The sequence below is a fragment of the Seriola aureovittata genome, chromosome 11 (genome assembly GCF_021018895.1).
Source record: "Seriola aureovittata isolate HTS-2021-v1 ecotype China chromosome 11, ASM2101889v1, whole genome shotgun sequence".
NCBI lineage: Eukaryota > Metazoa > Chordata > Actinopteri > Carangiformes > Carangidae > Seriola > Seriola aureovittata.
Window position 1 is genome coordinate 17161294 of NC_079374.1, and position 27733 is coordinate 17189026.

Sequence of the window (27733 nt, forward strand, 5' to 3'; positions counted from 1 at the left end):
TAAAACTCAGCACATGAAAGTGGCCTTGAGCTATTTATTCTACCCTAACTCTACACTAAACAATGAATGTTATGCTACCATGAGGGGCTATCACAAACAGTTCAATTGCACATTGAGTACTATAATCATAAATACAGTATGGATTTTTAACAGGATGAGGGTGAGGCCATGTGGTTCCTCAGTGTCATTCAACATTGACAAACTCATTTTTATTGCATATATTCGCACTACTTGTATTACAGTGATCCTATTGAGTAGTGGAATTCAAGCCCTGACCTTCATTATTATATTTATTATTATTATTATTATTACATACAAGAAGTATATAAAGCAATATCTCAGGAACACCTTGAGGGAATTTCTTCCCATTTTGTTTTGCCCAAACATTCACTTGGACTCAAGGATGAACAGTTTAGAGTTTGGTGGTCAAAGGTCAAGTTCACTGTGACCTCTGTGGCCATAACTCAAGAATTCATTTAATAATTATGACACAATTTAACACAGATGTCTAAGAGGAGGAAATGATGACATGATGACATTATATCCAAAAGGTCAAAGGTCAACTTCACTGTGACACCATAATGTTCAGCAAAAACACTTCTGGCCATTGTTCAGTGCTGTAACTCAGGAGCAGAAGGGGAGATTGTGACCATATTTCCTGCAACTTGACTGTTTGGCAGAGGCAACAGAAAGGAGGTCATTCTAATTCTGAGTGAAAACAGATGAAACTTCCCTTTCTTGTTTCTCAGCTCTTACAGTAATAGAGCTGGTTTGATTAGAGTGGATTTGGTGTCATTTCTAAAGTGTTCATATGGTGAAGAAGGTCTGTGTGGTACGAACTGTTCTGGCGAGTGGCACTACTGGGGATAACTCCTCCTTGCAGACCGTGGGCATATACTTTGAGCACATCGACAAGTGAGAGGCAAAACAATCCTTGAAATTCATGGCTGTGTGTGATGAATGACGCAAAGCATTTCAAAATCAATCAGGACTTTAAACTTGTTCTGGTGTGCCACCAGCTTTATTGAGCATCCATTTCAACTAGATGACATTTTTATTTTCTCTGCGTTCCTTGCACCTTGATATTCATATCATGTCCTCAGAAAAGCCCTAACAGGGAATCATTGGGTCTTGTCAGCCAGCAGGAAAGTTAGACCATCAAAGATAATTGCATGCTAATGTTCAATAAGCCTTGTAAGTCGCTGCAGATAAGTGTGGCTGCCAAACAGCCTTGCCAGGGGAAGGCACATCTAATCCCTTGGCTGTGGCCAGGGAAAATTAATACTAAGCTCCTCTGGCCAGCCACTTCCAGTGTGGTGGAAGAAACAATTACACAACGGGCCACCAGAGCACAATTAATGAATAACTGAAGAGCTTCCCAGATGTACACATTCTAACAAAGATGCATCTTCTCGCTAGCTGTACAAACAACTCAAAATTGTATGGAAGGAGTCAGGAGTCAAAGTGGGCTGTTTGTTCAAGTTCACTGGACGATGAAGTTTATGCAGAGGGACGCTGTTGTTACAGGACTCCAAAAATTCATCATGTTCACCCCTCCACTGTGCTGCATCCTCTGATTACATGGTCGCCTGTATCTATATAATAGCTAATTAAAATATGCCAAAAAATAGACCAGGCATAAAACCCATTATGTTAAAAAACTAGCTAAATGGACTTCTTTGCTGTTTTAGAGAGATTCTTTTATCATGAAAATTCTAATGATAAACATAAATTAATCACAGGATTTTGGACATTAACTCTAGTATCATAATCATATTTCAGTCCTTTAATTGGCGGGTTTCCATCAGGATCGAGCTTGGTGCATATTTTGCCACAGTTTGTTCACAGATGGACGCATTCAGGAAGATGGGGAAATAGGTGGGCTTGAAGAAAGCAGTTGTGATCTTATCAGCTCTGAAGACTGAACAGTAGCACTTTTCCAAACGGGTTTGTCACAGAGTGCCTTCAAGAAAACAAAAAGTACATGTAGTGATATCAACAGGATATTATGAAGCAAGAGGTAATAATGGAAGGAAATTGAACAAGTACACAGGGAGACAAGCAAGCTGAGACGGTCTTGTTGTCAAAGCAGGAAATAAGATGGGAATTAAAAAAGAATCACAGGTCTCTATCTTAATAGTGTGTCTTCTGCACTGGAGGCTGTTTTAGCCACTTTTTTCAATTATCTGAACCAACTCTGTCTCCTAAACGTTATGTTTCTATACAACAAAACTGCAACAGCAAACATGTTTTACAGGAAATATTTTATTAATGTATGTAGAAAATAGAGATGTAAGGTTTTTTGTTTGAATAAATGAATGAATGAAGTGCTACATTTATTCATTCATTCATTCTCTCACATATCCTCATTGTGTTAACAGTAAATGTATTCCGCTCGCATTACATTTCCTACAAAACATTTTTGCTGTTGCAGTTTTGTTGCATAGAAACATAATTCTAGGAGACAGGGTTGGAATAAACAGATATATTTCTATGTTCAATCCAGTTGTTTGCTGGAACTGGAGTGTGTTTTAATGCTTCAAGTGTGTTTTCTTCAGTTTTACCTGCAGTGGTTGTGCACTGGGCTCTGACTGCTGCCAAAACACGGGTGACCTACAGCTCAATACTGTGCCTGAACACATCCTGTGTAGACACACACACAGAGCTCTCAGGCTGCTGCTACTGCTGACATGCTGCTCACGCTATGCCTTGTATGTTGTTTTGACATTTCAAAATCTGGATACAGCTTGTTTTAACATAATCACTACATCAGAAATAATGGCAAAGACAAAAGGAAAAACTTGACAAACCGTAAAAGGACAGCACAGATTATACCACTCTTTTCAGCTCCTGAGTTCCTTCAGCGTTTCTTGGTGAACCCAAAGTCGTATGTAATGTACAGTTTGTAATATTTATTATTTAACTATTGAAAACATGTAGATCAAGATGTGCCTCTGTTTGCTTCAGGTGACATATAAGTTAGTGAGGGCAGTGTGAGTAACACAGTGCCGACAAACACACACATTACATGTATGTAAACACACACTGCTTACACCACACTCCATTTTGCCTGACCACTACAGCTCTCTGGTGCCTGGTAATTTATTGCTGAGTCTGATATTGTATTACAAGATGTATTTGCTCTCTCCTCTAATAAGAACATAGATTACAAGCAACACTGAATTCACTATCTGCATCCCAGCTGATTGCTTGGCCTGCCTGTACGTTAGCTTATATCTTTTTAAGTGTCAGCGCCTGGCTATTTACATTCATCCGCTAAGCCTTAAAACAAATTATAATCGATCTGGGGCGTGATGAAAAGGGTGGTCCTGCTGCAAATTAAAAGGAATGCAAGGTGACAAGGACGGCAGAATCACAAGCAGCTCCTCTCTGGGCGTGCACTGCAATGAAGAAGCACAGTAACTTGGACGTTTACGGCATATAAGCAGTCAGAGACACATACCATGTACTTTTCAGTGTGAGTCTTGATGCATGCATTGTCCCGGTCTCTCTCTGACTCTCTACAAAAGCTGGAAAAGGTCTTTTAACAGTTGCAGAAAACAACATTTTACTTATAGTTAAATATAATCAAAATGTCGTAATTAATATTTTTTCAGTTCATCTAACATTGCTGTGTTAAGCATGACACACAGTAAATAAATAAAAATAAAAATCGTTAATAAATCTGCATTTAAAGTTTCAAAACTCATGTCGTTGAGGGGCAAGTGAAAGATCCTGTCTTTAACTTTAAAACTCAAGGGGAAGTTATTTTTACTCTACTGTTTGTTACTAGGGTGAAAGTGAAAACGTAAACATCCTTAGAATTATTAAGTATCGCAATTTTTAGTTATTCATATAATTTATTCATATTTTTAATTTGTCAAAATGACAGAAACTTAGTTATGAAGGTAATTTAGTAAATGAATGTGTGTAATTGCCATGGATTTTCTTGGCCTGCATGTAGTGAAAGGAGTGCACATCAACTACTTATTAATACTTAAATTTGGGTCTTCTCCCTCAGCATCGTGAGACTGAGTATTTCCACTTACTGTAATTTTAGAGTGGTTCTACTTCAGAAGATCATTTGCAGAGGGTACTCTCTACTCTGCTGCCGGATGCTTAGTCTCTCAAAGTACAGCCTTAGGTCCTGAAAAACTGCCCCCTGAAACTAACACCCATCCTTCACTCCCTCCCTCTTCCTCAGATCAGATATTTTAACAATCCCAGTTCTTTCAACTGTCATTTATGTTCCTAAAAAAACACCCATCAGAGTTAAACCTATTACAGTCCTGTAGCTCTTACTTATGTTATAGTGAAATGCTTCGAGAAACTGCTCCAAAATATCATCTTTCCATACTTTTTACAATTTGTGGTTCCCATCGAATTTTTATAGAAGCAAAGGAGAGACACAGACAATGCAGTGGCCTGTCTCCCGCACTACCTGCTACAACAGCGGGTCAACCCTGGAAACTATGGCAGACTTCTTTTTATTGATCTGTAGCGCCACCTTCAACACGATCCATTACCATCAGGTAATGAAGAAACTGCAGTACCTACAAGTTTCATCACCACTAATCCACTGGATTCACAACTTCCTCTCCAACACAAGCAGTAAGGGATGACAGCTCCCTGTCATCCACCATTATTCTCAATACCAGCGCCCCACAGGGGTGCATACTCAGTCCAGTTCTCTGCACCTTCTATACAAATGACTGTCAAAGTCCATCCACTGTTACCCGCTACTACAAACATGCAGATGACACGGCCACCCTCGCACTGCTCAGCAATATCAATCCTGTTTTAGCACATGATGCGACAATAACTTTCTCCACCTGAACACCTCAAAAACCGAAGAACTGTTTTTTAATCCCCCCCAAAACACAGGTCCACCCCCCCACCCCCCCCCCCCCCCCCCCACCCCCAGCACACCATGAACATTAACAACATTTACCGACCCCATCCTCTTCTTCTCCTGTTCGGTACCATTGTTGAGCCAGTTCTCCCGTATGGTGCCATCTGTTTATTTTTCCATATGCTTACAGTCACCAAAAAGAACAAACTCACCACTCATCTCACTGGTATTCTCACCCCCAAGTTGTCCAAGTGTGTCCCCTCATCTGTTACTCACAATCACACATGACCCCAACCACCCACTCTAATGGCCCTCAACCCCCCTTCTTGCTTCGGGCATAGGTACAAACTACCCTTGAGCAGAGAGGCCCAGTTTAATAAGAGCTTTGATCCTACAGCCATACAAGCTTTAAATAAGTAACCACCACCCCCACCCCCAAATTACAAAAAATCCAGCCTGCTGTACGTCGAGTGTCAATTTGTCATTGTCTCGTTAACCCTGGATTTTATTTTTATTCTATATGTCCTACTTGTTCATGTTATGTATTTTGTATAACTCTGAGGACAAAAAAACTGCCTATATTGTATAGCACAACAGATAGAATAACAATGAAAGCAAATACATTCAAACACTTCCAACCTAGAAAGCCTACTCTTCAAAGTTCTGTGGTAAGGGTTATAAGGGCTTTAACAACTTGGATTTCTGCGGTTTCACAGGCTTTACCCACTAGTGCTGCCTCTCAGTAGCTGGATTTGCTGAAATGCATCTAACAGTTCGAAGCAGTACAGAACCTTAACTGAGAAATCACAGGTACTTTGGTCAAGGTTTATATTCAAAATACATCCAAAAAACCATACAAACAAAAAAAAAAGTCATTTAGAATCCCATTGTAAACCTCATTATAGACTGTTTTGACAACAGACTACTGGGGGAGGGCCAATGAGCAACAGTAATACACTGAGACAAAGAAATGCCTCCAGCAGTGTCTTCTTGTCATCTTGATGTCTCACACATAAACACTCAGCCTGACTGCTTGTCAGTGTGTTCCAGCGGTTTAATGGAATAAATTATCTTACCATTCTGACAGCTTCACACATGTCTGTTGTATGTAGCATGCAGTCTCCTGAATGACAAATCATGTCACTGTCTGACAGGCTGAGAAAAGAGAAATACCCAGAGATGCATGAATTTTGAATAAGACATACGATCTACATGCAAAGTTATTGTACTTTGTTTATGTTGCAGCGTGTCGCCAGCTTGTTTTTTTGTTTGTTTGTTTTTTTTTGATAAGGAGGAAGAAAAAAAAAACTCTTCCTTAATTTGCAGCAGGGCATCCTCTGAATTTTTTCGGCAGCTACTAGAGTGTGACAGAAAACTTTCAAATTAAGAGCCTGATATTTTAAATTCAAAGTTCAGATCAGTCCAATAGAAGGTTAAAAAAAAAAAAAAAAAAAAAAGTGACGAGCTCCTTCATCTGAATACTTTCTTTTGCTGTCAGGTGTGTAAAATAAAGTATTTACACATGAGGAGATGCCGTGCTTTCTTCTGAAAGAGGATGTGACATCTCCTCTGAAGGCACCTCTCCTTTGGTGCTGTGTGACATCACTTCCTCCTGGTGATATGCGAATGTTTACGCACCTCTGTAAGTAGCAGACAGGTGACGTTGAAATCTCTCTCCCCTGTTCAGCGACCGCTTTGATATATATGCTGCCTTTGGCAAAGCTGTGTTTTCTTTTCCACTTGTGGATGTAAACTGTTGTTTCATGCCGTACCGTGCATTTGTTGAGGGGTTTTTCTTGGCTTTGTACATTCTTTACTGCATTTTACATGATACACAATTCCAACTATTGTCTATGCTGCCCTGCTGTCCAGGGAAGACAAAGGCAAACATCACACGCTGAAGAAACTAAAAACAAATCGTCATTTGCCCTCAAACATGTTCTGTTTGAATGATAATGAGTTGAATGCCAGGGTTTCTCTGCCTATAACAGCACAGTGCAAGTGATTTGAAATCTTACCACATGGACCCACACCTCTGCTTTTATATGAAACCAATATTGCTGTATTGATCTACGGTCTTTGGGAGCCAACTGCTCCCAAACATTTCTTTGCGAGGAAATTCACTGGGATGAACCATTAACAGCAACCCACTGCACAATCAGCTCGCACACAGAAGGCACGCAGGCACATATACAGTAAACACCGGAATACACACATGCATCCATTCCTACCTTCCACCTGTAGAAAGCACCAGGTCCACAAGCCTGCTGAGAAATCATTTCCCGGGCAAGCGAGCAAGGCAATTCTGTCACAGCAAGGAGGAAAAAAGGCTTTTTTTAATGGGGAAAAATGGGAGGCAGGGGAAGAGTTAGCAGTAGCAGCCAGGATAATTGATGGCAACTGTTTGGGTACAAGATTAAGATTCATGGGTAGGACCACACATGGGGGCTGGAAAGCAGTATGCGCTGGAGGCATGAAGGATATGAGGCAACACTTTGACTAGCCTGCTGGCTTAATTGATAGAGTGTCATCCCAGATGCAGTATAAAAAAAAAAAAAAAAGAGAGAAACTATCAGAAAGGATTTCACTCACTCCTAGGATGGAGGCTGGAATAGGTTCCAACACCTAGGCCTGAATTGAGAACGACAGACGGTGAGAGAGAGAGAGAGAGAGAATGAGAGACAGAGAGAGAGGGAGAGAGCGAGAAAGGGATGGAAAGGGGAGGAAAGGAAAGTGGTGGACGCCCAGAGGCAAGAGAAGCAGGTCTGCATGTGGAAGGTCAGTGGTTCTTATCCCCAGACTGGCAGAAAAAAGGCTTGTAGGGAAAGTATATGAGTTACACTCTCCCACTCCTCAACAGCTGCCCTTGAGGAGCCTTTCAGCGGTGTGCTTAACACACAACTGCCCCGGTGGAGCTGTTCAGGGGCCAGCAGCCGAGGCTGTAGCTCCTGCTAGGAATATAACACTGTGTATGTTGTAGGGAAAGTGCGTGGAGCTGCTGTTGACTTTTCCTGGATATGATGTTTCAAAAACAATGCTATGAATACCCATCAGCCCCCTCATGTGGTGATGGTTAAAGAAGACAGATAGCTCCCAAAGTATCCAGCTGTAAGATACCTAATAGTTTGCATTATGAGTCGTCTTTCTAAAAGCTATTTAGAAAGGTTCACCCTTGGTAAATGTCGGACCCGTTGAACTGACTGTGGGAATTGCACTGTATAGTGGAAATAGTTGAGAATGGTTGACTTATAAAGGAAGTCATGCACAAAATCTGGAATGAAAAAATCAAATTGAGGGGAGATGGAGAGATGGGGGTCGGAAGTGGCAGGAGATGAAAGGAGACAAAGGTAGAAGCAGATGTTAGAGGTTATATCTGTAATATTAGCATCAATGGCTCGGTCCTGTTTCAATTTCCATATGGTTTCTGTAAAGAAATGACACCATTTGTGAGAGCACTGGCCTCTGGGCTGAACACTGCATTTTACAGTGTGCCAGCCACCAGATTTGGCCACATGTGGGATTGTTTTGTTTTGTTTGTTTTTTTTCTGCACAATGTGATGTTGCTTTATTAAATAAAGAAATAGAAATAGGAAGACAATGCTCTTCTTAATATCAAATCATCCCCTTCAGTTGAAGCAAGGCTCATCTTTTCATCCGAAAGCAAAGGAGTCTGTGAGAAATCGTTGTCATTCTCAGGATGAATAGCACCAATGCAGTAGCATTTATGTGAGATTATATGCATCAGTCATTAATTATTGCAAGATTAAAATGATATTTAAATGTATACAACTACTACATCTACCACAGCAGTGCAGTGTAAACATTTCAGAGCCTTACTATCACCAGAGAGCACCATTTCAACTTTTTTGCAGTTAACATTGACAATTTGTATTTACTCAGTATGTTAAATTAATCTTAGCAAATGACTGTGTGACCAGAATTTACTATTACACAGAACAGACACATCTGTGCAATATCAGATGCACCTATGCACTTACTTGTTAAAGAAAGACTGTGATCATGATGAAACAACACTGCTTGGCTAAAGTTGCTGGTTATGGTTATCGTGTTGTCACGGGTAAAAAAAAAAAAAAGAAGCATTGACTGTTGACAGGAGATAATTATCTCCTATCTCTGATTTGTATGACCAGCAATCCACTATGACCTCATGGCTAAGAGGATTTATGGTGGTATACCTACAACACCAAGACCTTTTCCTCTGAGGAAGTTGATCAAATGGCCGATGCTTTCACTTTTATGATCAGCGCAGTCTTGTGTGTGTATGTGCTTGTGCGTTTAGTTAAAGGTAATTTTCTTTCCGTGATCATTCTTGGCCTTTTGTACATATGAGGCACACAGAGGTATTGTTTAGTTCTGCCATCCATGTGGGTGCCAGTGTGAATCTAGATCATAATAAGCTAGATTTGATCTCTAAATAGCAACGCTGTGTGTGTGTGTGTGTGTGTGTGTGTGTGTGTGTACTTAACTGATCACCCCCTGAGGTCCACTCAAGTTCGTCAGCATGTTGTTAGAAACAGAATAGCTCAGGGCCACATCAGAGATGCACTAAGTTTTCTCTCGCTTTCACACACCACTAACACTGTCACACACATTTGCACCAATTTAGACTGTGGGGATTTGAGCCACCTCAGGGGTTTAGTGTTTCTACTATTAGCATATAAAGAGCATAAATTTTACTGCACCTTGTCTTAGCAGGAAGCTTCTGAGACTGTAAGAGCAAAGGCAAAGCCTCCTGGGAAAACTTAAAAACTCTCTGCGATTGGAGAAGTTGTGCCAGAAGCTCAATGAAAGTCATGCGGTTGTGCCATGAAATGTACTAATCACATGTTTAGCCTCGATTGCACACGTGCGGAGACGTGCGCGCGCGCACACACACACACACACAAACACATTCTAAAACTAATCTTGCTGTTTCTACGCACACACACATGCACAGTGTTCAGCCCAAGTTTAAAACAGGTCTGGTAACATGCTGCCCAACTGAAAATCACTCTTATCTGTTGAGAGCAAGTTTTTGAGATTTCCTGATCGTCCTCATCCTCTAGTGTCTTCACATTGACTTCTTAAACTACGGATGAACCAAAGCTTTAAAATCTGACTGTTTCTGTTTTTAGACTTCCTGTGCTATTGTATTGGTTTAAAGAGGCATTTTAAAGAGAGTGTGCTACATTAATATTCTAAAAATAAGTACTGTACATATAATTACATAATTAAGGGAAATTAAGTCGCACAGCATTCAGTAAAATCATCCATTGGATAATGTTCCAGTAAACATACTGTAACATGTATCTAACTCTATTCACACTGTGAGCAACACTACAAAAGTCAGCTGTGAGGCTCTTGTTGTATTTGGTCGAGCTTTGAGGGCTCTTTAGCTGTGGGAGCCTAATTGTGAGAACAAGCTGGCATCTCAAACTCAATCAGGGACCCTTCCTGGCGTGATATTTAATCAAAATACTGTTGCAGTGAAATTCAAGAGGAGAGAATACAGGTGCATGAGAAGAGGTTCAACAATTCCTCTCTGTTCAACAAGCTGAACCTGTCATATACCTGTTTTTCGAAAAGGCCTGATCTGGCCCATCATAGAGGTTAAACAGACTCTATTTTCATCCACCTCACACACATTATAACTGAAAGCACAGTCCAAAGCAGCAGTGGATGGTCCTTCAGTGGCCGCTCACGTCTTTGCTGGAGCCAATGTGATCTCTATCCACTCCCTTGGTAACGAAGGCTCCCAACAAAATGATGAAGGTGCTTTTAGTGCTTTAAATTTAAAATGCGCCGTAAATTCTGTGTATCTTATTCTGTATCTCACTAAACATGGTTCATTTTGCCCTCCAGTGGTTGAAACCTAATTGGTATAATGGAGGGATATCAGCAGCTGGTGGTCATGCACTCATGCTCAGGGACAATTGTACTAAGTTAATTGTTGAGTACACAGTTTACAACATACAGTTTATTCCAGATACTCCATCTTCCCCTTTTCTCACCTACGTAGCACAACAGGTAAACCCCTCCTCGTCACTGCCACTCTCATTTACATGACACAGTGAATGGTGAACTGTCGTCTTCCAGATACACTTCACGACGTCATATCTCCTTGTTTTTCATATTATTTCCAAAGACAGTTTGTAGATGTTACAGAGATCCTCCTCCTTGCTGTTACAACAGAGCTGATCGACATACTGTATGTGATTTCAAATTTGGGGAAATTCAAAGCTCTCTCTATCACTTTTTTATGCTCTCTGCTGAATATTTGGATCGCTGCTTAAGCACATCATGTTGACATTACGTCAAAATACAGTACAGCTGGTGTCGTGTAGCGTAGTGGTTTAAGCAGGCGCCCCATGTGTAGAGGCTACAGTCCTCGCTGCAGTTGGCCCCGGTTCGAATCCCGCATCGGACGGCCTTTCGCTGCATGTCATTCCCCCTCTCTCTGTTTCCTGTCACTCTCCACTGTGCTGTCCATTAAAGGCATAAAAAAGCCCAAAAAAATATACTTTAAAAAAAAAAAAAAAAATACAGTACAGCTGATTAACAATTTCATCAAAGTTCCCTCATTCTGAAACAGAAACCGTCTCCAAGCTACGGTATATCCTTAATTTAGCGGCATTAAGTTGAAAGCATTATATATCATATATATACCACATACTTGACATTCAATCTCACCTGCTGCCACTAGTGTCACTGGTGTCGCAATGTGCACATGGGCCCAACAAGACTGATCATAGGACCTTGTGCTTGATAAACCTGGCAGGGAGGAACTACATGACTTGTGTTTGTGTCCTCTGAAATAAACCTCCCAAAATTAAATGTACTCATTTCAAGCTTCTCAGTTCTCTTTAATCTTCCATAAATAAATAACACAACATCAGTGCTTGGAAAACAGTTCCATCCTGCAAAATTCTATGTCCTGTAATGGTATCTAACAACTGGTAGCACTGGCAACTCATGGACTAATCCTCAATATTCAAGATAAAAAGCATTAAACAATAGTGAATGGCAATAGTGAACAAGAGTGAATTGCCATTTAAAAGTTTGTAGATAAAGATCACAACCCCACCATTATTATTAAGTTCATCACATGAATCACAAATTTTATTGTGAAAAAAAAAACTTTATTGAGTCTTTGCAACACCATTTTTATAGTTATATACCTGGCAACAGCCAAAGAGCATTAAAATTAGGTCACAGTGTATTTACCCCAGAGCCTTATTAATCTAAAACCAATTTAGTAAAGGTATAAACAAATAAAGCTTGTGTGTTACAAGGGTAAGCCAAAACTGAAGGTCATACATGCACATTTAGACACACATACAGAGTACACACACACACACACACACACACACACACACACACTGCTACCGGTCAGTATAGGGACTAAAAGGCTTTTCACCCGTTCTATTGTCGGCTGCGCATTCAGTCAGGAAGAAGAAGCTGGAGGATTTTGGGTAATGAGGTGTGTGTCAGTGTCAGCCAATCACTCCCCTGTGACTCGGATGGATTTTTCTTATCTGGAGACAAGTTTAAATCCTACAGAGATACAGACGCGGAGAGAGATAATAAATGGGTGCAGCCTTCGTACGTTTTCGGGCATCGCATTGACCAGTTCTCCAGGTTTCCTAATAAAAGTTTTTCTTTGGTGACTACCTGGACTACTGAATTAGAGAATATGTTCAAATAAAGAAATACATAAAGAATTGATAAAAAGGGGTAAGCATACTGAGCTACACTTTGTTACTTTGCTGTTTATTTTCTGCTTTAATAGCAGCAGTAACCATGAACAACACCGACCACAAACACACACACACACAGGCGACAGTGGTATATTATCAGTGGCAGCCTGATTACTGTTTTCATGCTTCCACTTAAAACTTTCGCTCCCTCCTTCTGTTTTTGATTTGAGCAACACCAGTCTTTATCATTTACAGCTGCAGTATCACACAGCACTGTCACACCTAACATATTAGATAGCCAGTGAGTGAGTGAGAGTCTAAATTGCTATTTTTATTTATGAACAAGCAGTGATATATATATATAATAATAATGGAAGGTAAATTCATATTTTCACATTTCCCATGGAGTGTTTATGCTTAGGCTGTAGTCTAAATGGGTTAGTAATACCTGCACATTTGTAAATAACATTATTGCACAAACACAGAATAGGTTACATAATAGGACTCTGGTTTTATTGATTTTATATCAGATAATATGCATACCTTATACACATGGTGTGCGTTGTCCACTGTGGCTAATGTTACTACCACTGCTGGAAACACCCACATATACTGTTGCTCCAACTTTATCAGTCCAGAAAATCTTTCAGCATTTACTGCCACTGGTAAAAATGCATCTATTTATACTCAGAGCAGGGGGCAGTCGCTTACACACTTTTTTGTTGATAATGTTTGATGCATTTTTAAATCAGAGCACCATTGGCCCAAGCGTTAGCACTGTAGCGATAGCTGCACTCTCTGTTGCCTGACATTCAGCTCCCATTAACCAAGCGTTAACCAAGCAGCTGCTCTCTGTTGAAGGTTGTAGCTTGGTGTTAGCACGAGCCTCAGATAGCTAGCTAAACCGGGCAGCCGCCTGACAACATATCATGCAACAACAACTTTATGCTCCAGTGCTCATCAACACGACTGCCACAGTGAGCACAGAAAGCCACGCTGCGATTCACTTTTTCCTTGGATGGCAAGGAGGTGCGTTAAATAAATTGTTTGGCCCTTGCGTGCGGTTAGTAAACACATGTAACTTCATCTCATTAAACAGTAAGAGGGGAGGCTACTGCAGATAGGTACAGTGCATTTTCTGAAGGTTACACTGTGTCCTCATCTGCATTCTTGGTTAACAGATTTTTATTTTTTAATCAATAAACAATTAATCACTGGCATTTCTACTGATGTTATTCAAGTATTTCTTTTTTCCATCATCTTGTACAGTAACCTTCTTTACCTATTTGTGTCCTGTCTGGCCGCAGATTGCTGCTGTGCAGGTATAGCATATAGTTTATCAGAGCTGTCTGCTGCAGGGAAAGGGGTAAATGAGAGTGATGAGACTGAACAGCACAGTAAATATACAGATCATACCAACGGACCACTTATTAGTGAAACTTGTGATATATCAGATACGTGCAATGTAATCAGCTTCTGTAAGCACACTCTGGCAGCCGCAGGCTATCCTCTGTGGAAAACTCGCACAAGGTGTTGGAGCTTTGTGCACCAGCAAGGGCATGAATGCTAATTTATGACAGACCATATGGAGAAAGCAATAGCACTGTTGGTAGGTGACCAGAGCTCGGAGGGCAGTGAGAGGTTAGTGTTACTGGACCGTGCCGTCATCACGAACACTCATCTAGTTATTGTTTCTGATGCTTATTAAGCTGCTCGGCAGATGGACGATAATCTGGGCTATGATTACCATCAGAAGCAGTGGCTTGTAACTCATACTTAGCCACCAAAGCTCATCTGGGGGACATTAGGGGACAAAGGACAGCTCTGACTTCAGATGTGGCACCTTTTGTTCAGTGTGGCTGATTTAGTATTTTTGTCCTGTGTGAGGCAGTATTTCAGTTTAACGTCTACAAGGTCCTCCTGTTTATTCAAGGCACGTTAGCCAAGCTCAGCTCCTGACAGTGTTTACTTATGGAAGTGACATTTGCAACTTTATTTAATTCAGTCAGTTACTGGCTATTGGGATGACCTTTTGTTGGCTTCCCTGGCAGGAGCCTATAAACCTCAGAGACTTGCCAGGTTTATAGGCATTCAATAATCGCACAAGGCACTATTGATGAAGTTGTTTTGTGCACTATGTATGAAATGAATTGGGAAAGGTGCAGACACCACATCGGTGCAGTGCCTATGTAATCCTGATGAGGATAATTATGATTTTTAAACTGGTGAAAATGCAGCTCAGGGGTATTCCAGTTTCTTTGCTGGCATTTAAACATGTTTTTGTTTGTATGTAAAGTTTGCATTCCCTCTATAGCTGCTTGTAGTGAGTGGGTCAGAGACAGTGATGGATGCATTGTGGTCTTGTCGGGTGGCTGTCTGTTGGAGACGCATGGGAATGCATGGAAACTATTGAAACCCAGCTACCAACCCATATATCCCTCTGAAAGTCTGTGACTGCTTTGATTTGTGATAGATGGATGGAGAATATTCTCACAGGAAATAGAGAGAAGAAGAGAAGAACTGCTTCTGCACTCACATCTATCTATCTATCTATCTAGCTATCTATCTAGCTATCTTTTTAGCTGTCTAGCTATCTATGTATTGCCTGGAAGAACTCTTGGGTGCTGATGAATATACACTTTTTCCTCATCCATAGTCCAATAAACTAATGAGAACTTAACCAAGGCTAATCATAAATTCACAGCATATGTCAAAGCACTGGAGAAAAAAAATTGCACCTGTAAATTCCCTTCTAGACCCTATAAATTGAGCCAGATATGAATTTCCACCGATCGGCTCATAATTGTCTCATTAATTACATACAGTATATTGGAAAATCCTAAAATCTTATGATTCATTGCCTTAATCCATCACTCCTCAGATGAAATTCCCTGCAGACAAATTAAATCAATTTACTCACACAGCCAAATATATATATATATATATATATATATATATATATATTGAACAAATACAGTGAATCTCATTGGCATTCTGTGATTTAAGTGTGAAATCCATCAAGTGGATAAGATAGATTCTCTTTTATGGAACTGCCATAGGTTTTTAACAATATGAAGATTCATCTGTTCTTGCAGGCTATTCCTGCATCATAGGCACTATGTTAAACAGTCGACAACTCAGTGCATTATGTATTATAGCAAGTCCTCCTAGGTAGGCAGGTCGCACCAATATAAGGAGCACAGACTGTGTTTTATACAACCTTTACAGTGATATACAGGCTCAGATGTAACATATTGAGCATGGAGACAAATGGATTCGATCATGCAGTAAGAGGGAGAAAATACATCCCGAGGACTACTATTTACACCCAGCCCACATTCATGCACACACATGCAGACAGTACTACCACCAGGCTTTGCAGTAAACCTTCAACAGTTCACACTTCCTCTATATGTACTCCACACAGCACAGATGGTTTTGTTGTGGTTCACTTGGCACTCAGCACCATCTAAGGCTCATGCAGAGCTATAGGATTTCATAGTGTTTCATTAAAAATCACACATGGGACAAAAAAACAAACAACAAAAAAAACAAAAAAAACATATAGACTTCACATGGCACCAGACAGGTTTCAACAGTCAGCAGGCTTACTGAAGGTATGCTTGGGGAAGCAAATGGGTATAAAAAAGTAAATTTCACTAGACATCACATGCCACAATGGCCCTTTCCTCTGATCTCAGTGCCCTGCCCCAAGGGTGCAATAACAGTTTATTACACCTATCCTCACTTTATGACCCCCCTCTACCCTCCGTCCCGCTCCCCTCAAGCCCACGCTAACTGTTATTGAAAACACCCAGGTCTGCCATATATCATTCCTGAGCAGCACATTATGCTATGTGCAACCTAGCTAATCACCACCAGCTCGTACGAATATTGTCCAGGTCACATTGGAATAGTTCCACTTATCTCCTATCTGCTTAGATGTGGAAGTGTTTAAACACAATCCCATTTGTCTTTACAGCCTGTGTTGACTCGAGGCTGAATCCTCTTTTCCTCATATGTATCTGTGGTGTAATGATGGGAAGTAAATAGGAAATAGAATTGAAAGATTTTGCTGCTGAGTGCTGGTGTGGAGAAAAGGGGTAAATGAGTTTGGCCTAGTTTATTGCTAGCCAAGAGGATGGAGTGAAAACACTCAGGTTGAATTGAGGGAGATATAAGGTGTAAGAAGGAGAGCACAGTGTAGTGTTGGGTGTGCAAGGGATCTTGAATTAAAATGCAGAGCGTCAGTGACGATCTTTCAGGGTGGAGGTGTTCAGAGAGAGAGGTAACAGCTCATGGGTGACAATGTGACAAGACTCAGGGAAGGAACCGTCACCTCTCCGTCACACTGATGGCTCCTCTGTCATCAAGCATGAAGACGATGCAGGTGGGAGAAACCACATAGCTATGGCAATACAAATGAAACAAAATTATAACGCTTCACAGGAACAAATGCCAGTGTCGATATGTTTGAGATGGCCACTAGGTTTACAAACAATACATACACTAAAAGGTAAATACCCTATGCTGACTGAAAATTAGTTTACAGCAATTTGAAAATGGACCTGATTCATTGGCTACTCCATTTGTTAATTCATATATTGGGCTTTACTTAAAATGCTCAGAATAGTATTTTCTGAAATATAAAAAGAGTCCTGTGAACCTATCAATCTTTGTTGTGCTTACTTGATTTATCCAAGGAAATCAGTTTCCTAAACTCTACTGAGTAAACACAACTTTCCACACAAATCAGACTAACTTGTTTTACTTCAGTTGCTAGCTTAGGGAGCTATTCACTGAGTCTGGTCCATTTTCTGTAGCACAAGCTTTGTGTTTATCTTAAATTAAACTGAGTAAACACAACTTTCCACACAAATCAGACTAACTTGTTTTACTTCAGTTGCTAGCACTTCAGAGCTAGTTAACTTTAGCTGCCATTTTTAAGTTGCACAATTACATTTTATGTAAACTTAACACATGGATATGAAGTCATCATAACTTAAAACTAATAGTGATATTTACTTAGTTTTTTCAATGCAGTCTTTTTCCTAGATCTTTTAAGTAAGATCAACTTGTCACATTTTACAGTGTAGGAGAAAACCTAGAGGGCCCGTAATGCTGTGAATGTGGCTCATGTGTTACGTCCGGTCGGGGACACTTGAGGTCAATAAAGGATTCCACAAAATAAGCAAAAATTTCAAAGGCTGTATGTTGTTGTTTTGGCTTGTGGACAGAGCTGTCTGATTCCACACATACTCAAAACACAGACTTTGGGATGTAGCCAAATGTATGTGCTTTACTCTCAATCTGTGTCCATGTGTTCATGTGTGTGTGTGTGTGTGTGTGTGTGTGTGTGGGGGTGTGTGTCTTCATGCCAGTAGCGTCATTAGGTCGGATGATTTAGGGCTTTAGCCCCAAATATTTTGAGCCCTGCCCCAAACAGGGCAACAGATGATCCATAAAAAGGAGGCATTTAAGTGTAGCAAAGTCTTTGTAGCAGAATTGAATTTTACTTGGATCCTCAGCAGAGGGGACAGTAATGTAACATTGCACATGAGGGAGGAAGTTGCACAAAGTCTTGGTAACAGTATAATGTTAGAAACTATGTCGATGCCCCAAAACAAAAGCTATGTTAAAGAAATAAATTCTGTTTCCTATAACTTTATAACTATAGCATGAGTACAGCAACCCAAGGTAAGAAGCACTGTCGTTCTGACAAGTGCAGGTTGTGTTCTCTACGTACACTGCTGCTCCTTGGTTTACTAAACACAAGTTAAGGAGGCACAGTTTAATGATTCCATCTTCGAAGAAGTAAAGAAGAACTCTGTATTAAAATCAGCCAGTGAGAAAATTATTTAACACAATCGCAAGCATTACAGTTATGGACGAAAAAGGAAGAGCGGGTAACCATAAAACTGATGAAAAAACAAGAAAAGAGAAAATGGAAAGAAAACAATAAAATGGAGAATCTGGTAAAATATGAAAGAACAAAATAATCAATAAAGCAAGACTGGAAAACAAGAAATTGGCCACAAGAGCTTAAAAACATAGCAAAAGGTAAAAACGAATAAGGGGCCATTAAAGACATGACAGAAATGTGGAAGGCTGGCAAGATATCATAACTGCTGATAAAAATAAATACTAAACAAATGCACTGAGAGTAAAGCTGGAAAATATGTGTTAGGTGGAAGAAAGGGGGCCGGGATTGCCAGCAGTACATAGTTCTTGTAAAAAGCAGCAAAGAGAGACAAAAGAGTTAACAGCAGTTGATTCTGAGGAAACTAACAGAAAAAAAAATATGATACAGAAAATGGCAGCAACCTAATGAAAATACAAGTTGAGTAATGGAATTGCAAGAGAGAATACAGAATGGGAGGAGAAGATAGAGGGAAAGGAGAGAGAGAGAGAGAGAGGGAGAACAGTGCTAACAGGATGACAGAAGTAATATCAAGTGTCAGAAAAACAGGCATGTAGAGACAGAAAAAGAGAAAAGACAGGTGGGAACAAACTCAAAGGTGAGCCAGGCTCTTACTGAGATGGATCAAGTGTGTGATCAGCTGGAGGGTATACGGGTTAATGAAATATCTGTGTGTGTGTATGAGTGTTGACTAATGTATGTGCACTTTAACAATAGGGCCAACAACTGAGAGAAATGTCTGTATCTGTGTGTGTGTGTGTGTGTGTGTGTGTGTGTGTGTGTGTGTGTGTGTGTGTGTGTGTGTGTGTGTACGTACAGACATAACATCCCTAAACAACATGCCTGCCTCCCTCCAAAAAAAAAGAAACACAACAAGCCCCAGGTTATCCTGATTTAGCCCCTAATCTTTGCAATTGCTACAAACGTCCGTGCGTCATGCTTGAATAGGCAGCACCAGCTGATTGGGCAGATGGTCCGTGTCGTCATGTGGGTGGTGGGGTGGTGGGGTTGTGCAGGGGGATTGGGGGGTGGGGGTGGCAAGGTGTGTGATGGGTGGAAATGGTTCTATTTAATTAGTTGTCAAGTGAACAGCCCAGCTTGCTGCTAAAGAGCGCTCATCTGTCCTGCGTGCCCCAAGGGGTGATGTAAGGTGGGGTTGGGGTGTAGTTAGGTCCAGTGGCTTCCTTGTGTTACATGACCAGGCTACGCTAAGCAGGTGCTGCAGCTCACTGTCACTAAATTCTCTTTAAATTATTAGTATTATTTAGTTATTTATTTTATTTTTTTGCAGCACCAGTTTTGGCACATTACTGTAAAATACAAACCAAACCTTGGTAGTCTTTGAGGAACACATTTAAATTATGAGAAAATCTTGTTAACGTGACCCCACTGTGCCATTTATGGTCAGTGTTCAAGTTGTTTTCTCAGTCAAAACAGTTAATATTATAGCTTTATTAACACTGTCTTATCCCTCTTGTCCTTGTCTCTTATTTTCCTAGTATGTGCTGGTACAGAGAACAAGCTGAGCACGCTGTCAGACCTGGAGCAGCAGTACCGGACCCTGAGGAAATACTATGAGAACTGTGAAGTCGTAATGGGAAACCTTGAGATCACCAGCATCGACCGCAGTCGGGACCTCACCTTCCTCCGAGTAAGGACTAAATATTTGACATACTTGGCTCAGTGCGCATCAAGTAGACAGAATATACCTCCCTTATTAATTGAAATTAGTCAATTATTGATTAATCACTAACATCCCTAGTGACTTGATTGCTGAAAACACAATCTGTTCGTACCAGTAATTGTCTAAAATTGAGTGAAAAGTTTGTAATGTGAACTTTGTAATCAAGGTCTTTATATCCATCCTTGTTGCCCAGAGGATGCCCTGTGCTAAGAACTTTCTCAACCAATCAGTATTCGGACTACTGTCGACATAGCCAATGATAAGCGGAAAGTTGTTTTAATCAGGGGTAATCAGACTTCCTCTCCTCTGAGAGTGTCTAACTGATTGTACGCTCACACCATTGTGGTCTGAGGCACAGAATAATCAAAATCCAAATAACTTAACCAGACAATTTTTTTATTAAACATGAATCACTGACAGAAAAAGAAAAGTGCTGTAGCACTGAACACAAATCCCTTTCTTCAAACGTTCAGATATTTATGACCAGTTTTTAAAATCACCTTATTGCTTGACAGAACACGCTGTGAAAGTCATAGAAGATTAAATTGGTGGTTTATCATTTTTAATCCCAAAATTTGGAAGTAAAATCATTAAATCCACGACAACGGGAGATGCCTGATTCAGGCTGCATAAGACAGGTAGGTAAGAGGAAGTACATGTGGCCTGGGTAAGAGAGCTGATGTGGAATTACTTACATGAATGCTTACTTCCATTTTGGTTTGGTGGACACATGCATACCCACAAACACCAAGCCAGATGATGGCAGACCCCGGCCCAGCCCCTTTCAGCAGCCAGAGCAGTAATAGTGCCGTAAGAGAGAGTGGCTGCTATAGAGAAATTTGCAGGAAATAGATAAAAGTATGCTTTTTTGTTTGTTTTTAGTTTTTTTTTTGGTGAAATCAGCTGCTACTCTTGACTTTTGTTGGCCTTCCGCGTCTCAAGAACATCACCCTTGACTACATTGGCTGCACTCTGCACTGCTAACGCCATCCAACTCCAATTGATTCCAGTCTATCTAGGGGGCTGGGGAGCTCCCCTGGTATTACGCTGCAGTGCTGACTGCATTAATGAGCTGCTATTGCTGCGAGAATTAACTGGGCTACAGGGGCTACATGGCAAGCTGTGTTTTCATATTTTGCTCTTTACAACAATGATTTAAAGTTAATATGGCAAAATGATTTGTTTACATCAGGTAAAAGTAATGGGGTAACTTGTCTCCTCCTGTGTATTTAGTTTGTGTGGACCAAAAGAAATCAAGATTGATCAAAGCAGCGAAACAAAACAGAGTCATTAAGCGTTCTACATTGTGCAGAGCAATACTGACAACCCCCCCCTTGTGACGCCAAACAAAACCAAGATGATATTAAGAAAGAGGGAGCAATGGATGGTAAAGTGCTACCATTAGACTCCTGCAGAGGTAATCGGCCCCACTGACTTAGATGAAAATAGATGGGGGTGGGTGGGGCTGGTGGGCAGTTCCAAGATCAAATGTAATCATTGTTTAACTACATAGAACTAGTTTGTACTTTAAAAAGAAACATTCACACTCGCACATTAGGTTTGTCATCTGTATAAGTAATATTACATAGTTGTGGTATTTGCAGGTTGAGGTCAAAGGGGACTGCAATCGCTTCTTCACCTGCATACTTCTACATTACAAAACAGCTCCCTGTGGTGTCAGCTTGCCAGGTTCCACCACCTTTCCATGGTTGGCAATTAACATGGGTTAATTGAAGATGCTAATTAAGAACACAGGGTGCCAAACAGCAAGGGAGCAGGAGGGCAGGGCACAGTGTGTATTTTTAGGGAATATTATTATTATTATGATAAAACACATTAATAACACACTTCCCCGGGGAGGGAAAAAACTTCACCTTGAGGTAGAGAAGAGGGGGAAGGAGGGAAGGAAAAACTATTGTGCAGCAGCATACCATACCAGCTGTCTCTAGGAGGTGATTGAAACTGATGCCTGTGCATTGGCTCCCTCTTTTTCAAGATAGCCAAGAGATTGATGGCTGCCTCCCAAAACCCCTCAAACAACTTTAGCAGTAAATAGAGTCCATCTTCCAAACTGCCTCCACGACAGATGAATCAAAAGCTCGCGCAGTGATTAATAACTGCATTTCAGCACTGAGGCTTGCTCCCTTCTCTCACATATTCACGTTCAGACCAACAGTCCAACACTGAGCCTTACCCACACACAATGTTTACAACGTCAATGTTTAAATGTAAATCCATGTTCTCGTTGCTCTGAATCCTTCTCCCATGTTGTATAACAGAACGCGCATTTGCATCCCGAGTGCGTGCGCATCAAGAAAATGAAATGACAAGTTGTACTCGGCTCAAAGTATTCCAGTGTGACGTTTTCGTTTATGTGAAGGGGACACAGAGGAAAGCAAACGCACTTTTGTCTCTCTCTTTTCCCTCATATCACTTTCTAGTGTGCACTCATAAACAGATCTGTGATTATGAAATATTAATTTTCCCCTCTCCTCCCTTCTTCCCAGTCTCAGTAGGAACACACAGTCAGATCAGATTGTTTGTCTTGCCATTGCAACCATTAGTAAACATGTAATTCCTTCAATACCACTAAGTCCCCACCTCTGTCCCTGTAGTTGTAATTAAATTATGGAATTATTGTTTAAAAACTGAAATATTGAATATTTCCAACAGGCCTTGTGTTATTAGTGTAAGAAAAATTAATAGAATAGAATAGAAAAACAAGGTAGCAAAGACAACAAACACTGTACATTCAGATTTTTTGTGACAGACACTTTCTGTCACTTGATCTTGTTCTTCACTGCAACATATAAATCAGTTCCTCCTTTGCACATCAGTTTTTATTTTTATTTTTCATAAACGCATCTTTTCTGTGGGTTTTTGTTTTTTGTTTTTGGCATTTTTATTTGGATAGCTCCTGCCCAAACACGTAATTACTAAATGGGGCTTGTAGGAAATGAGTGCGGTGGTCTGTTAATGTGGCCCTGAGTAACACTCGTGTGAAGTGTTTCACTTGACCCTGCACTTGTTCAAAACACTCCCAGCTGTCATAGTGATGCGTACCAGATGGAAACCACTGCAACTGCACCGGTGAGCAGGAATAACAGAAACTAAAGGGGAACTCGAGGTTAAAGATGTCTGGTCACTTATAGCAAGAACGCTGTCTTCACAGTCTACAATTTACAGTACAAGCCAACAAATCTCAATCCGTCTAAATCAATATTTTTCTGTGGAACAGGAGAGAGCAGTTTAGATAGAGAAAATTGAGGCAAAAGAAGTGTCTTAACCCTGCTGTTAATATGATCGGGGTTGGGGGTGGGGGGTGGGGGTGTGAACAAACCCTTTTTTGCGAAAAGGAATCACATAAAACAGACAATACAAATCTTTTAAAATGAGTGCGTAAGGTCAAGGGAAAGCTATAGTGCAATAGGTCTAACCTGAGCTATGCTGCAGTTTTTATATTAACCTCAGAGGCCATGATCAGTTGATTTCTTATCCTGTTGAAACACAGAGCGAAGTTGCTAGTAGAGAGAGCGAAGCTATCACTATCAGATATTTAAGATAAACACAAGAAACTTGTGCTACAGAAAATGGACCAGACTCAGTGAATAGCTCCCTAAGCTTAACATGTCCTATGATAACTATTAATTATACAGACTAATGAGCAGTGATAACTAACATGTCTTTGGGGTCATCAGGTGGGAACCTCCTTTCACCAGTGTTTCGTCTAGTTGGTCCCACGACACCTCCAGGAGGCTAGACAGTGATCACTGGCGTCCCAGAGTCGCTCCCCTAATGCCAGATATCACTGCTCCTCACACCACGACTTTTTTCTTTATCTTGCCTATGCTACCGCAAACAACACCATCATCAACTCTGACAAAACACACTAGCAGATTCAGCAAACAAACTCCCCCAAACAGTTGGAGAAAGTGGCGGCCATTTTGAATGAGGGAGGCAGAGTCAAGGAGAGATGCATTTTTGAGCTAAACTCTCCCCCGCCGGATTAGGCTGTGCTCTACCCCCCCCTACTCCCCCACTCTCCAAGACAATGAGGGAGGTAGAGTCAGGGAGAGGGGCCTTTTTGGGCTGGCTCTCCCCCGCCGGATTAGGCTGTGCTCTAACCCCCCCCCCTACTCTCCAACACCACACCATGCAACTCACCTAAAACAAACAAACTCACCTAAACAGCCACAGACACACTACAAATCAATTCAATACAAGCAAACAATACAGGCCAACTCACCTGGACTAACCGCATGGTCTCAAAGAGGCTCACACAGGCCACACCCCCACTTAAAAACACTTCCTCTTCCTGGATTTCTTCCTTGCTTCTCCTAAGAGTCTGTCTATCCTAAGTGCTCCCCCTGCTGGGCCCCCAGCTACCATTACTTCTTCTCATCCAAATCCACTGACTGGATCTTGCTGCCTCATCTGACATGTCCTTTACAATTTTCCTCACACTCTGTCCACTTGCTCCTAACTCCCTTACCAAAGAGACAACAGACCTTGCTACAAATCCTCTACATCCTACTTCCACTGGACAAATCCTAACTTTCCATCCTCGCTGCTCTGCTTCTGCCCCTAACTCTGCATACCTGAGCTTTTTCCTTTCATATGCTTCTTCAACTAAGGCCTCCCACGGAACAGTCAGCTCTATGAAATATACTTTCATTCTACTCCTAGACCACAAGACTATATCAGGCCTTAGCTTTGTACTGGCTATTTCCTGGGGAACAACAAGCTTTCCTCCTAAATCTACCTGCATTTCCCAATCACAAGCACCTTCTAAGCTGCCTTGCCTTCTTGTTGTCTTACCAATTTTCTCTCCCTCTTGAACAAACTTGATTGCAACTTTCTTTGTTTTAGGTCCTCCTAAATATGCCTGCCTCCGTAACTCTTCAATTCCTGCAGCTAAGTTTTTTAAAACCTGGTTATGTCGCCACGTATACCTGCCTTGCGACAGACTAATCTTACACCCTGACAGAATGTGCTTTAAAGTTGCAGTACCTGAACACAATGAACATAGTGGGTCTCCATTTACCCAGAGTTTTAGGTTCTGGGGAGTTGGCAGTACATCATAAGTTGCCCCTATCAAGAATCTAATACTACTTTCCTCCATACTCCAGAGTTCTTTCCAGCTAAGCTTTTTCTTGTCTACACCTTCCCAATTTACCCACTGTCCCTGCTTAGCCTGGGCCACTGCCTTAGCACCCCTTAATATTTCCTCCTGTCTACGAACCTGCTCAACGACTAGCTTTCTCTTCTCCTTGGGACCTGCTCTACTCCACACCGGTTTGCTTGGGCCAAGCCCCAAGCCTCCCCGGCCTATTTGGACATTACCCACAATCTCTGTATGCCTGAGCGTTGCTTCTGCCTCCTGCACTGCGATTCTTGGATTCCACTTTCTCCCCTTGATTGGGTTTGGAACCACCTTACTAACTACCGCATCTTTACTCCCAGATAACAGGAGCTCTGTCCTAACCTTGGTACATTTAAACTCCTCCACTAGACTAGTTACTGGGAGCTGAAGTATGCCTTTCCCATACAGTGCCACCGTGCTTAAACATCTAGGAACACCTAGCCACTTCCTAATGTAAAAGCTAACTAATCTTTCCATTTTTTCTGCAGTGGATATTGGAATCTCATATACAGACAGTGGCCACATCAGCCTGGGAAATAACCCAAACTGCAGACACCACAGCTTCAACTTTCCTGGAAGCCCTGATTTATCTATTCTATCCAGTCCCTCAGCAACATCCTTCCGAAACTGCACTACCTGTTCTCCGTCATTCAAGTCTGCCTTGTACCACCTACCTAGATATACAGTATCATGCAACAAAGTTTACAGCAAGTGTTGCAACCTAAAGGCTAAAAAGAGGAGGATGCTTTGAGGAAAACAAAAACACGGCTTGTTCTTAAACCTGCAGTAACTGATTTTTTGATAGCCACAACATTGATAGCCACTTTCAAAAAGGAAGATCAGGCGCCCACTTCTTTCAAAGAGAGAATAGCTAAAATTAATTTTATTCATTCTCAGACACAGCACGAGGCAGCTTCTTCTCCCTCCAGACACTGTTTGTTTGTTTTTTTTTTTGCTTAAAACTAACAGCTATTAAAAGGCTCTGTTGGTTGGTTATACCCAAAACTGCAGGGAATAAACACGAACACTCAGTGGGCCTAACTGTTGCATCACTTTAAGTTTATATTTCACTTGCTAAAGCACAGGTTTGCCTCGCCAGAGGAGGTGGAGCAACCATCTGTGGGTCTGTGGGCAACAACCCTCTGAAAACCCTGACACAGAATGACCAGCTGGCACTTGCACTGGCTGACCGCGTGTGTGTGTGTGTGTGTGTGTGTGTGTGTGTGTGTGTGTGTGTGTGTGTGTGTGTGTGTGTGTGTGTGGCAGGGTCATACATTCATGACAAATCATCAAATCATCAGTCCATCTTTCTTCTCTCACCACTTTCATTAGATATGCTTCTCAAACTTTATGTCAGGCTGAAAGTGACCGACTCATTGCTGGTTCATAAATTGTGACTTGAGTCAACCCGACCTAACACATTAACATTATGCTGCCTTCAGGTGCCTGTCAGAAATATATCAGAGTTACAACAGGTATGGCGGGTCTTTTTGACAGCAGCTGATTGTAAGATTTTGGACACAATAAAAGCAACACCAGTGGGATTGAAACACAGTTTTACATAACTGTCAGCAGCAGCGAGAGGCCTAGCTCTCTGAGGCTCACAACATTGCATTTTTATTGACACGGTTTAAAGGACATGTCGATAAAACTTTCATATGGGGAGTTACTATGCCTAGCCAGTTAGCATAACTTCAGTAGAAGAAAAGAAGTGAAAGAAATATAGAAGCAAAACAAAAGGGTTGCATGCCACCACTGGAGACAGCCCTTGTTGAGTGAAGGAATGAAGTTTGAACTCGCAACGTTTCCTCTAGACAGGTAAATAAACAGCTGTTAATGCTAACGCTAACGTTGGCTATGTCACAATAGCAAAACTTACAAAATGCTTCTTTAAAACATATAATTTTTATTTCTGTGCATACAAGTTAGAATATATACAAAGTAATATATACAAAGTATCTGTTCAATTGCCAGCTGATGGGTGATCAATGGGTTTTTTTACTTAAAAAATTGTCAAAAGATACATATGAAGTTGCTTTCAAATGTTATTTCCCACAACATTTGAAAGCTGCATATATTCCTGCACTCCAGACCCGTCTTCTGACATCTTTCTTCTTCCTTCTTCTTGACTGGCATATTTGTCCCTCAGGCGCCATCAGTGCCCTCCCCAGCTTCCTAATTTTTGATGCACTGTTAGATGAGTGCAGATTACGTTGGCCCCCTGCTCCTCAGCAAACTCCTTCAATATTAATGAAGACTGATGAAGTGCAAGGGAGCCCCTGTCTTTCAGCCCCGACCTAGATTGGATTGACAATTGCAATTAGCGTCCCCTCAAGTTCATTTCCATCACTTTAATTTGACACGAGGAAGGACAGTGTGGGGTGGGAAGTGAGACCATTGAGAGAAAGAAATCTTGAGGAGAAAGGATGGAGAGGGA

The 27733-nt window shown here is 41.1% G+C and overlaps 1 protein-coding gene across 2 annotated transcripts in view; it reads left to right on the forward strand.

Annotated features, from left to right (window-relative positions):
* The window catches only part of LOC130177451 (receptor tyrosine-protein kinase erbB-4-like), a 316805-nt gene that overhangs the window by 125975 nt on the left and 163097 nt on the right, over positions 1 to 27733 (forward strand). For both annotated transcript variants that reach the window (XM_056389216.1, XM_056389217.1), the window contains exon 2: positions 19969 to 20120. In XM_056389216.1, coding sequence (XP_056245191.1) covers positions 19969 to 20120 — 152 coding nt within the window. The remainder of the gene's footprint in view (positions 1 to 19968; positions 20121 to 27733) is intronic.